At 43.2% G+C, this 13910-nt stretch overlaps 1 protein-coding gene across 1 annotated transcript in view; it reads left to right on the top strand.

Annotated features, from left to right (window-relative positions):
• Positions 1–13910, top strand: part of CNTLN (centlein) — a 761842-nt gene that overhangs the window by 233654 nt on the left and 514278 nt on the right. Inside the window, exon 9 of the mRNA XM_063954396.1 lies at positions 11939–12112. Coding sequence (XP_063810466.1) covers positions 11939–12112 — 174 coding nt within the window. The remainder of the gene's footprint in view (positions 1–11938; positions 12113–13910) is intronic.

The following is a 13910-nucleotide window of genomic DNA, read 5'->3' as shown; positions in this document are numbered from 1 at the left end:
TTGGAGGACTCCAAGTTGTTGGACGTTGTCAGAGCCTTAAAAATATACATTGCAAGGACGGCTGGAGTCAGAAAATCTGACTCGCTGTTTATATTGTATGCACCCAACAAGTTGGGCGCACCTGCTTCTAAGCAGTCGATTGCTCGTTGGATTTGTAACACAATTCAACTTGCACATTCTGTGGCAGGCCTGCCACAGCCTAAAACTGTAAAAGCCCACTCCACAAGGAAGGTGGGCTCATCTTGGGCGGCTGCCCGAGGGGTCTCGGCATTACAACTCTGCCGAGCAGCTACGTGGTCGGGGGAGAACACGTTTGTAAAATTTTACAAATTTGATACCCTGGCAAAGGAGGACCTGGAGTTCTCTCATTCGGTGCTGCAGAGTCATCCGCACTCTCCCGCCCGTTTGGGAGCTTTGGTATAATCCCCATGGTCCTTTCAGGAACCCCAGCATCCACTTAGGACGATAGAGAAAATAAGAATTTACTTACCGATAATTCTATTTCTCGGAGTCCGTAGTGGATGCTGGGCGCCCATCCCAAGTGCGGATTATCTGCAATACTTGTACATAGTTATTGTTAACTAATTCGGGTTATTGTTAAGGAGCCATCTTTAAGAGGCCCTTTCTGTTGTCATACTGTTAACTGGGTTTAGATCACAAGTTGTACGGTGTGATTGGTGTGGCTGGTATGAGTCTTACCCGGGATTCAAAATGCCTCCCTTATTGTGTATGCTCGTCCGGGCACAGTACCTAACTGGAGTCTGGAGGAGGGTCATAGGGGGAGGAGCCAGTGCACACCACCTGACCTAGTAAAGCTTTACTTTTTTGTGCCCTGTCTCCTGCGGAGCCGCTATTCCCCATGGTCCTTTCAGGAACCCCAGCATCCACTACGGACTCCGAGAAATAGAATTATCGGTAAGTAAATTCTTATTTTCTGCAAGCCCACGGGTGGCTCATCAACTGGAAGAAATCTTCCCTGGTCCCTGCTCAGAGCATGGTGCACCTAGGGGCATTGTTGGACACTCACAACCAGAGTTGTTCTTGTCTCAGGAGAAGGGCCTGAAACTTCAGGACAGGCTTCGTTGTTTCCTATCTTGTCCGCAAGTGTCGCTACACTCGGCGATGCAAGTGCTAGGTCTCATGGTGTCGGCTTTCGACATGGTGGAGTACGCTCAATTCCATTCCCGCCTTCTACAGAAACTGATTCTAGCCAAGTGAGACGGCCTGCCTCACCGGATCAGGTCTCACATGATCACCTTGTCTCCGGGGGTCCATCTGTCACTGAGCTGGTGGCTGCAGGACCATCGATTGAGCAGGGGTCATCCCTTCTGGATCTCCAGCTGGGTCCTCCTGACGACAGATGCCAGTCTGAGAGGTTGGGGCGCGGTGTTGGAGCAAAACCACCTACAGGATCGGTGGACCAAGGAACTGGAACTGCGGGCGGTGTTCAATGCTCTGAACCTGACCCAGCATTTAATACAGAACAGGCCTGTTCAGGTACAGTCGGACAACGACCCATTGGTGGCGTACATAAATCATCAAGATGGCACTGGAAGGCGCATGGCAATGAGGGAAGCATCAAGGATTCGCCGTCTGCCAGCCATATCCGCAGTGTTCATTCCGGGGGTCCTAAACTGAGAATCGGACTTCCTCAGTCGTCAGGAAGTACACGCCGGAGAGTGGAGCCTCCATCCAGAAGTATTTCAACTCCTAATGGACAAGTGGGGTCTCCCAGATGTAGACCTGATGGCGTCTCGACACAATCACAAGGTTCTGGTCTTCGGATCAAGGACAAGGGATCCTCAAGCAGCGTTCGTGGACGCACTGGCAATTCCATGGAACTTTCAGCTGCTGTACGTGTTCCCTCCGGTGTCACTTCTGCCCAGGGTAATAAGGAAGTTCAAGCAAGAAGGAGGACTTTTGCTTCTGATTGCCCCAGCGTGGCCCAGACGGCATTGGGTCTCAGACCTTCAGGGTCTTTCGATAGAGCTTCCCCTTCTACTTCCACAGCGCCCAGACCTCCTCGTTCAGGTCCCTTGTGTATATCAGGATTTGGCCTGATTGTCTTTGATGGCGTAGCTCTTGAAGCTTCAGTTCTAAGGGCCAAGGGATTTTCTGAGGCAGTCATTCAAACCATGTTTAAGGCCCGGAAACCAGCTTCGGCTCGGATTAACCATAGGGTCTGGAATTCCTACTTTGCTTGGTGCGGGGATAACAATTATAACGCTTACAAGTTTAGTACGTCCAAACCTTTGGCCTTTCTACAACAGGGCCTGGACTTAGGCTTTCGCCTGGCCTCCCTCAAGGTTCATATTTCTGCCTTGTCGGTTTGGTTTCAGAGAAAAATTGCGACTCTGCCTGATGTTCATACATTCACTCAGGTGTGTTACGGATTCAACCTCCTTACGTCCCGCCTGTGGCTCCTTGGGATTTGTCGGTGGTTCTGGAGGCATTGCAAGAGTCTTCGATTGATCCTCTTGAATTTGCAGACCTTAAGTGGCTTTCTCTTAAGGTCTTGTTTCTGCTGGCTATTGTCTCTGCTGGACGGGTATCGGAATTGGGTACCTTGTTGTGTAGGTCCCCCTATCTGATTTTCCACCGTGACCGGGCTGTTCTTCGAACGCGTCCTGGGTATCTACCTACGGTGGTGTCTTCTTTCCACCTTAATCAGGAGATTGTGGTACCGGCCTTTGGCTCTCCTGAATTGTCTTCCAAAGACCGGTCTTTGGCTGTGGTACGGGCTCTCCGTATCTATGTGAAGAGAACAGCTTCTATTAGAAAGGCTAATTCTCTCTTTGTACTGTTTGGTTTTCACAAACGTGGCTGGCCTGCTCACAAGCAGACCCTGGCCAGATGGATTAGAATGGTGATTGCACATGCTTATGTGAAGGCTGGTCGTCCAGCTCCTGCTACTATCAAGGCTCCTTCTACTCGGTCAGTTGGACCTTCTTGGGCGGCCCGCCGTGGTGCGACCCTTGAACAATTGTGCAAGGCGGCGACGTGGTCCTCCGTGAACACGTTCATTAGGTTCTATGCCTTCGATACTTCCGCCTCCCAGGATGCTTCCTTTGGACGCCGGGTTCTTGTGCCCGCTACAATGCATCCCCTCCCATGAGGAACTGCTTTAGGACAGTGTGGAACCCCAGTGTACCCCGCAGCAGAAAAGGAGATTTATGATAAGAACTTACCGTTGTTAAATCTCTTTCTGCGAGGTACACTGGGTTCCACAGGGCGCCCGCCCTGACGCACTTAGCTTCTTTGGGTCCTGTCATGAGAATGCGGTGAACGTGGTTACTAACGGTTGTCGTCTCTTTTACCTGCTACTGCATTGGACTGGGTAAAAAAACTGAGCTCCTGTGCACGGTGGCGGGGTTATAGAGGAGGCGGCGCTATGAATTCTGGGAACAGTCAAAGCTTTTAGCCTGTTGGTGCCTGGATCAAGATCCTACTCTACACCCCGATGTTATTCCATGTGGAACCCAGTGTACCTCGCAGAAAGTGATTTAACAAAGGTAAGTTCTTACCATAAATCTCCTTTTTCCCCACACATGGCAAGTAAGGGTGAAATGTCTCCTCCTTGGGGGCCTAGCGCCATTATCATGGTCAATACACTGTGAGAGATCTCAGTGTATTTCCCTGAGTACTGTCCAAGGCTGTCAGTTAAAATGCCTGTCGGTCTGACAGGCATTTTATCTGCTGTGTATGCCCGGCTTAACACAGACTCACTCCCTTCCCATCAGAAGTGCGTAGCAGCGTTACATCTTTTAGTGCATACACCAGGAATCCCTGGCATAAGGAGGAAGACTTTTTTTTTTGTGGTACCAGGACAGAATTTGGGGTCAGCAGAGTATCCAATAGGTTTCCCAAATTTCCATTAGCTAACATATCCAATGTAAACTGAAACTAATACTAAAAAACATGTAGATTATTCACTAAGTAATTTGGGTCTCATCATCTGCTTCTGTACCTTGTAGTTAATGTTTCCCAAAGTATCCCGATCTAGGCAGTAGAATACTATATTAGCTAATTATTTATAAAAAAATGTTTTACAGCATAGATAAGTAGAAAACTGCAGCTGAATTAGTGATAGTAGGAAAAAAGCCTTCTCCTAGAGAGTGCTTGCTCTTCAAAATAAACACAATGTGTGGAAATCGTGGGTTAGTTAAGGCAGGCTAGCGATTTAATTAATACGCATGTTGGGGGTAATTCCAAGTTGATCGCAGCAGGATTTTTGATAGCAATTGGGCAAAACCATGTGCACTGCAGGGGAGGCAGATATAACGTACAGAGAGAGTTAGATTTCGGTGTGGTGTGTTCAATCTGCAATCTAATTTGCAGTGTAAAAATAAAGCAGCCAGTATTTACCCTGCACAGAAACAAAATAACCCAACCAAATCTAACTCTCTCTGCACATGTTATATCTGCCCCCCCTGCAGTGCACATGGTTTTGCCCAACTGCTAAAAAATTTCCTGCTGCGATCAACTTGAAATTACCCCCGTTGTACTGCGTTTAAATAAGGCACACATAGATCCAATAAATAAACATAGGGCACTTTATTTGATCATTCATTTGTCCTCATAAGGAGGCATATATGGCAATGGTTTCTAGGTGCTCCAGGTTAACCCCCCAGCAATGCCTCTGTCCAAATTCAGGTAACCTAGTAATTCATTATTTTTTCTTGACCTACTTCTGAAAATATACATTCTCACAGTTTTCAATAACTGCCAATTCAAAGAAATTAATTAATTCAAATGTTTTTTTGCTGAAAACATGTTAAAAATGTAGAATGATCAACAGTTTCAAGCAACATATACACAAAAGGCTGATGCATTTCTGCATGTTACAGTATTTGCACTGCACATTTTGCAGAACTAAGCATACACAAGCACGAGCAATGCAGAATAGTACACATTTTAATTGCATCTCCATTGGCGACTGAAAAGCGTAACCATGCCGTAGCAAGGCGTTCCCTTGTAGGCAAAGTTCATAGAGTGGGTGTTGACCCAACAGCGGGCTGTGCAGGGTTGGACAGAAGCCTAAATAGTTCTGTTTCCAGGTGTATCTTTTGTACCAAGCTTAGGCTGGTACAAGTTCTCACTGATAATGAGGACTTATTTCAGTCTAAGGGGGTAATTGAGATCCTATAGCAGCAGCAAACTTATTAGCAGTTGGGCAAAACCATGTGCACTGCAGGGGGCGCAGATATAACGTGCAGATAGAGTTAGATATGGGTGGGGTGTGTTCAAACTGAAATCTTAATTGCAGCGTAAAAATAAAGCAGCCAGCATTTACCCTGCACAGAAACAAAATAACCCTCCCAAATCTAATTCTCTCTGCACATGTTATATCTGCCCCCCCTGCAGTGCACATGGGCCCTCATTCCGAGTTGTTCGCTCGGTAAATTTCTTCGCATCGCAGCGATTTTCCGCTTAGTGCACATGCGCAATGTCCGCACTGCGACTGCGCCAAGTAAATTTGCTATGAAGATAGGATTTTTACTCACGGCTTTTTCTTCGCTCCGGCGATCGTAGTGTGATTGACAGGAAATGGGTGTTACTGGGCGGAAACACGGCGTTTTATGGGCGTGTGGATAAAAACGCTACCGTTTCCGGAAAAAACGCGGGAGTGGCTGGAGAAACGGAGGAGTGTCTGGGCGAACGCTGGGTGTGTTTGTGACGTCAAACCAGGAACGACAAGCACTGAACTGATCGCAGATGCCGAGTAAGTCTGAAGCTACTCTGAAACTGCTACGAGGTGTGTAATCGCAATATTGCGAATACATCGTTCGCAATTTTAAGAAGCTAAGATTCACTCCCAGTAGGCGGCGGCTTAGCGTGTGCAATACTGCTAAAATCGCCTTGCGAGCGAACAACTCGGAATGAGGGCCATGGTTTTGACCATTTGCTAACAATTTGCTGCTGCACTCAGATCTTAATTAGACCCTAAGTATATGTATAGGGTGCTGACGCAGTGATATATGCATACAGCTCTGCATATGGGCGAATATACACATTTAGTCCCATACATACAATGTGGAAGCAATTATGGCCAACTTCTCTGCGACTCATTCACTAATTTCATCCCACCCCTGACATTGGATGTCGAAACAAAGAGCCTTGGATTTGTAACTAACCCCGATGGCTTACTTGCGCTGAGGCTAGAGGAGAGAAAATTCCATATGCAACGTAGCAAAGGGTTCTTCACTGTTAGGGCAATAAGAATTTGGAATTCCCTGCCAGAGAAGGTGGTAATGGCGGACTCTGTAAATGCATTTAATAACGGATTGTATACATTTCTGACTGAAAAAGATATGCACGGATATAGCATTTAAAATATTGACTTTGATTATCTGGGAAGAACATGATTTATAGTTGTTAACTAGACATAAAACATTACTTCAGCAGTGACATTATAATGAACTCAGCTAATACAGAATACAGGTTGAACCCGATGGGCATTTTGCCTCTTTTCAACCTCATTAACTATGTTACTATGTATGTTACTTACAAATCCGTTTGTAGGTGCATTGCGCATGTGCAGAAAGGGTCCTGCGTCCTTGCACACATTGGCCCCTGTAAATCAGACTGCTGCCGCTTATGGGCGGGGCAGGAGCAGCACCAGGCAGCATTCTACCAAATGAGGGGGGGTGGGTGTCGAGGACAGGATCTGTGTCTTCCAACGCAGACTTCCTGGCTCCCAGCAGGGTGAATGGGCCCACACACCCAGAGTGACGTGAGCGTTACTCAGATAGATAGCTGATGTTCTCCACAGATGTAGCAGCAGATCACACAAGCATGCAAGGGCACCTTTACACACAACGCCACCTGCAGCATTAACATACAGTGTAAGTAAGCAGCAGCGAGAGTGACTACCGCCACAACCCAACCACTGCTGCTTACCATAATAAGCGGAATCAGCTCCAATGTTTGAGAGAGTTTTTATATATATATATATATATATATATATATATATATATATATATTTATTTTTTATCCACTGCAGATTGGGTTATGTGCCATTTTTACTGTATATTGGCCCTCATTCCGAGTTGTTTGCTCGCAAGCTGCTTTTAGCAGCTTTGCACACGCTAAGCCGCCGCCTACTGGGAGTGAATCTTAGCATAGTAAAATTGCGAACGAAAGATTAGCAGAATTGCGAATAGACACTTCTTAGCAGTTTCTGAGTAGCTCCACACTTACTCGGCAACTGCGATCAGTTCAGTCAGTTTCGTTCCTGGTTTGACGTCACAAACACACCCAGCGTTCGCCCAGACACTCCCCCGTTTCTCCAGCCACTCCCGCGTTTTTCTCAGAAACGGAAGCGTTTTTTCACACACTCCCATAAAACTGCCAGTTTCCGCACAGAAACACCCACTTCCTGTCAATCACATTACGATCACCAGAACGAAGAAAAAACCTCGTAATGCCGTAAGCAAAATACCTAACTGCATAGCAAATTTACTTAGCGCAGTCGCAGTGCGAACATTGCGCATGCGCAATTAGCGGAAAATCGCTGCGATGCGAAGAAAATTACCGAGCGAACAACTCGGAATGACTACCATTGAGACATTTTAAAACAGTGATTTTTTTTTTAAAACTGGCAATGCAACTATGTACAAGCAATGCAGCCACACATCTGAGTAATTAGCAGGTTGTTTCCCCTACCTGCCTTCTATTGGTTCGGCTTTGTTTTGCTAATGAAATTCAAAACTTTTGTGCATGCAATTATTCAAAATGTTATTAGCCATACTGAACACTCAGTGACTTAAGGTGGATTAATTAAACTGTAGCTGCTTTGCCATCTGGGTGCAAGATATTTAGCTGATTTTTTATACGCAAGATTTTTCATTGAACAAAGTCTTTTTGAGAATGTGGTTGCCTTGTTGTGCTCTCTAAAAGATAAATGTTGGTAACAGCCTCAAATAATACCGTAGTAAGTTCAGTGAAAAAGAAATGGTGAATTATTTTCTATATATTTTTTACTCCACCCTGATAGCACAGAATGAGCTAATACATAAGTTGGTAGATAAAGGTATTGTTCTCCAAAAGCAAAGACCAGACATTTCAGGTACAGTGCTCTCAATTTGCACAGCCACATGGGGAGGGGGGCTTATAGATGACATGCATAAACATAATCTGATTTTTATGGCTCAAGCGGATTCATTAAATTAGAGCACTTGGTGTTCCTGTTCATTAATGAACTTGTACCATATGCTTTAACTACCCTGGTCAATAGCTGATAAAGAAAAGCTCTTGTTCTGAAAGAGGAAATTAAGAATAAAAAAAAAAAGAGAGGGAGAAACAGCTGGATAAAAATATCCTTGTTTTGGACTTTTATCAGAGGAGTTTCTTTGATTTCGGTAAACTACAGCCGAAGCAATATGGCTCACAATTTGTGACCCAAAGGTAGTCATATATTACTGGAATACAGCCTACTGAGTCTCACATTACACAGATGTGAAGGCCTGATTATAGCTGTTTCATAATTAACAGTGATCCGATTTGTTTTGTGGCATAAATGGTGCATGTGTAGAACATTAGCCATGGCACTCTCATTCAAATTCAACTGAAGGGCTCAGCGGCAGGCGGGTCACGAGCTTTAGGGAGTTGAAGCACAAGCTACTCCATATGTTCTTGCTGCATCTTACTATGGCTATGAGTGCAAGTTAAGTTCCCTAAAGAACCTAATCGTGTTCTGTAATTACAGCGCGGCTTTCTGCTGGCTAGAAATGAGGGAAAAGCTAAAACACTCCCTCATCAGATAATTTGTAAATTACTTTACATGGCGGATGCCTAACTCGGTTGGTTTTCAACTGCTGAAATTATAAATAATTGTAACAGATGTGGCAATATGGCTGGTCTCCAATAAACGAGGCCCTTGGTAATTTGGCCGACCCTTTGACAGGCCAATTTAATAAAATGTGAACAAAATCGTCTTGCTAATAATTTATCATCCTTTTTCCCCACTGAATAAACTTAATTACCCTAGCAGTTAACAAGGTCACACCCAGATGCCAAACTCTGCTACAGTTTTGATAATGCAATCAGGAATTGAGAGGTGATGACAGTGTTGTTGTTTTTTCATTACCTGGCTTCACATAAACACAGGTGGCGTAGCTTCCTTGTCAGTTTTTAATAATTACAAGCTATTATGGAATGCATAGTTAGCAGATTGAAAACCACACTTTAGTGAATTTGTTTGAGCATGATTGAGATTTTACTGTATAGAGATAATACTCAGGAAGTCTCTTTTATGCTTGTAGCCAGCTCTACTATATTTACAGGTGACATCAGTGCTCTGCACTATGAGTATGAGACATTTGGTGAATCCTGACATTTTGGTGACCCTTTCCCATGTAACCTTATTGTTTAACATTTAAATAACAGCTTAATTGGTTCTAAAAGTGACATGCTTGAAGACCTGGAATTAAGATTCTAAGGTGTAAGGTTGTCGTCATCTAGTGTAAGCGACAATATACATTACTTGTAGTACCTGTATTACAGTCTTACAGTACTGCTGTAAATATAGAAGAATTTGTCAGAAGCAGAAAAGATAGTGGTTTTGAGGTGAGATCTGGTAATCTTTCATGTGCAGCTTATATGCACTTTTAGCATCCCTATCTTTTATCTGCCTAATTTGATTATCATGTTTAATATCCCAGCTACAGTTGTCCTGATAAATCCATTGCAAAACCATTCACAGCCAAGTATACAGCAGTGTTACTATAATCTTTAAAACAAGTTTAATATATAAAGTTTGTAGTTGACATTATATTCCTACACCATCAGTTTGTGCTTGTGAGAGGACCTTGTGTCTTCTGCTATTGACCTTTTAGTCTCTGGCTTTCTGCTTGCCTTTATCCCCCTTCTCACATCATGGCTTAGCCCCTGTCACGTCTGTCCTTAACAATATAATCACATGTGTTGACAGGTTACTGAGGAGGAGATGAAGTTTAGTAACAGTAATGTGCTCACTCCAGACAGACACATGCACATTTGATACCTTCAAACAGGGACACACTTTTTTGTTTAATGATCTAAAAATTCTGATACTCTAGTGTGCCGTGGTTCAAAAAAGTTTGAGAACTATGGGGCTAGACTGAGAGAAAGAAGGGTTGGACCAGATGATCTAGCCCAGGCATGTCAAACTCATGGTCATGCAGCTGTTGTGAAACTACAAGTTCCAGCATGCTTTACCAACTGATCTGTGGAAGGTATTCTGGCAAAGCATTTTGGGACTTGTAGCTTCACAACAGCTGGAGGGCCACAAGTTTGACATGACTGGGCTAGCCTTCACTCCCCACATGCATCACTGAGACTTGGTCACCCGGTACACTGTCATCAGTTCATCGGTTGACTCTCCTTTATCGGGAACCCCGCAAGACATGCAATTTTAGAGACGTTCTGACCCAGTCATCTAGATATCAAAAATTGGCCCTTGTCAAAGTAGATCAGATCCTTATGTTAGCCAATTTTTTCTGCTTTAACACATCAACCTCAAACTGAGTGTTCACTTGCTGCTTAATGTATGTCCTTCCTTGGCATGTGCCATTGTAACGAGATAATCAATATTATTCACTTCATCTATCAGTGGTTTTAATATTATGGTTGATGGGTGTACATCACATAATTTCTTCATGGTATAGGTGACAAATTACAATATTTCCTCATACTGAGGTCTTGGGGGAGGTCCATGTGGTTCATTATTCTTCCATAATGGCCATATTTATAGTTCTTCCTCTCTATTCCCTTTTACCCTTATCCCCTCCCAATTATGTCCAGTTGGGACCTTTTTTGTGGCCCTATGTAGCTTTACTAAGTTTTAGACTTTCAAGTTTTCATTATTTGACATTCCTACGGATAATGTTTAGATAAGTGATGTGACACTTTGACTCTCACAGCATATATTATGGGGGGTATCCAATTAGCCCCAATGCCATTTCAGCCGTTCAAAATGGCTGGATCCAATCGATCTGCCGAATTTGGACCTGCGATTGCACGAAAACACATGGGATTTGGGGTTAATTTCCCGATCCCATGTGTTATCACGGCTCCGGCAGTCCACTTATAGCAGATTATGCTTCAGGTGACTCAGGCATAATCCCCGATAAATCCCGGCATTGAGGGAATGAGCTCGCAACATCGGGGCTAATTGAGTAGGCCCATCGATACAATTTCCGGTCACTGACCGCGGGTAATTGGTTACCCCCGTATGACTCAAGATGTTATGTTAATATTTGCTGACCATTTGTTTACTTATGTGTAAGAGGTTTTCTTATTTATACTTTAGTTTTGTATTATGAAAAGTTCTTAAGCAAAACGTTTCTGATAAGTTTTAGCTACTGTATTTTTTTTATTTTTAGTTTCTGTGTTTACTGTAGTAATGTCTGCTGCATTATAGAGTTTTCAAAATCTATTTATGATTCTAATGGTTTCTTAAAGTGTTTTTTTTGCGCAACAAACTGTTCTAAGTTTATATTTGTGCTTTGTTGAAGTTAGGCAAGCATTCTGTTTTTTGTATTTATTAATTTATTGTTTATGATTTGGCCACCGCTGCCACTGTTCATTATATTGTATAGATTATATACCCCTTACTACACTGTTAAATCAGTCCTGTTTAGAAAATGTAGTCATAATATAAAAAAGAACAGCCATTTGTCCCTTATTGCTCTGCTAACATTTCCATTTTACAATGTTGAGCAGTGGTTGAAATATATATTGGTAGGTTCTTGGAATGTGTTATAAATTTCTTTTGAATAATAGGCAAACCTCTTTAAATGTAGTTCAAGGTATTTAATTCAAAGAAAGGGACGGCAGAAAATATTGTTGCCCTCAGGTTCTGAAATATATTGGGAATAATGACTCTTTCCAGAAATGTGTATGATCTATTAATCGTGTAATTTAATTTCATCTATAATTTTGATTTTAATTACTGTAGGACTTGGAACATCCATCTCTGGTAGAACTGGAACTCATAATAGCTTCACAGAAATCGGAAATAACATTTCTACAGGACAAACTTAAAGCAGCGAATCTCAAGTTAACTCAAGTAAATAATTGTAGAAGTGATGCACTTGAGAACAGCATCCTGAGGGCTGGGAGAACGTATGAGGTAAGAAGCCTTTTATTGTCTGGTGCATTTGTGTCAAATTGAGGTTATTCGAATCAAAATGCTTTTCCCACTAGGATTTCAGGAACTAACTTTTTTTTTTTAATAATCTTCCTTATAATTTTTGCAACTGCTAGGAAGAATGATTAAACCATTTGCCAAAGGCTTGTTATGTTTTGTTACATGCTGTGATTATAACATTTTAAAAGAACCTGCTCTGTAGCTACTAAATCTCTCTATATACATTTGTGTGAACATCTGCCCTGTTTCTCTAGACTTTACCGTTAGGCCAAGATGGGTAAAGTAGAACTTTTGTCCCTATCAGCTGGGTGCCAGTTTATATTACATCACAGATGACATGAAGAGACTTTAATAAAACAAAAAAACTGTTGAGAAACGATTAATAACTATTTTTCCTACATATTTGTGTACTTAATTGTTTTTCCTCCTCTCTCTTTGTCATTTCCTGTTTGAGGTCTGGGAAGAGCCTTTGATGATACAGTATGCCAGGTGCTAATGACATTTAAAATTTTGGTCTCTTACACTCATGGGGGGGTCCAGAAATTGTCCTTAGAAACTGGATACTTCCTAGCTACCTCTAATCATAGGGAGCAGGAGTGGAGCCAGCATAGGGAGGCAATCACAAGACCGCCTGTTGGCATCCCGGTGGTCACAATGCCGACACTGGAATCCCACCTCCACAGGCTTCTCTCCCTCGGCGCCACAGACTTTTCTTCACGACACCCATAGAGGGAGAATATAACCTGTGGTGAGTGCAGTGAGCCATGGCGCCCGCAAGGGGCTTTCTAGCGCTCGCCTCGCTGCCGGCATACTGGTGGCCGGGATGACCCTGTCGGTATCTTGACAACCGGCAGCTGGTAAATAATATGTATTCCTCAGCATATATGCTGCATTCCCTCTCAGCTATTTCATAAAATAGTAGCAAGATGTGAAGTTTTGGTGCTGTGTGCATCCGTGTAACAAATGAACAAACTTTAGAAGTCAGTGGAGTTGGAAGCAGTACATAAAAAATATGGCTCCTCAAGTGCTGGTATGCTCTGGCAGCCATGTGTACTCTGAAGCTAATAGTAATAAAAGCATTATCATGCTGAAATATTTAAATGCTCTTCATCATCAGCATGGATCTTGCACTGCGGGGAAGAACCAGCAGATACACCTGTAATACCCCCCAATATGTGGAGTATTTACAAAAAACGCAAAGCATTGAACTTAAATTCAGGATAGCCACTTGAAAGCATAGAGATGGCTGCTAAAAGAGGAGAGACAGTTGTTTTGAAGGAAGGGTGAGGTGAAGAAGTGCAGTAGTGAAGTGGAAGTCGGAGTCAGCTGATAGAAGTGATACAGAGACGGGCAAGTGAAGGGAGGAAACAAGAGTGACATACAGATGGAGCTTCCCTCATAGTTGCAGTTTTTCTGCCTAAACGGAGTATAGCTCAGGTAATTGAGGTGCTGCACGGAGAGCCTCATTGAGGTGCAACAACATAAACAGCATGCAAAACACATATTCCCCACTGGGTGGCTAAAGCTCCATTATTCCAGTACTGTAGAACGAATAGCTGCGGATGGATATACAGTACAGTACAGTCATCATACTATAACAGTGTACTCTTAGCAAGCTCTGGCAAATGGCCAGAGACAACTGTAATGTTATACACACAGGCCAGACGGACAGAGTTCATCAGGAACTTGAAGTGTATAGTGTACTGTAAATAAAGGGACGCTGTAGAAAATATTTATTCTCTGACGGGACAAGAAAATAAATCAATAAATAAAAATAGTG

The sequence above is a fragment of the Pseudophryne corroboree genome, chromosome 1 (genome assembly GCF_028390025.1).
Source record: "Pseudophryne corroboree isolate aPseCor3 chromosome 1, aPseCor3.hap2, whole genome shotgun sequence".
Lineage (NCBI taxonomy): Eukaryota > Metazoa > Chordata > Amphibia > Anura > Myobatrachidae > Pseudophryne > Pseudophryne corroboree.
This window is presented reverse-complemented; position numbering and strand designations above follow the sequence as displayed.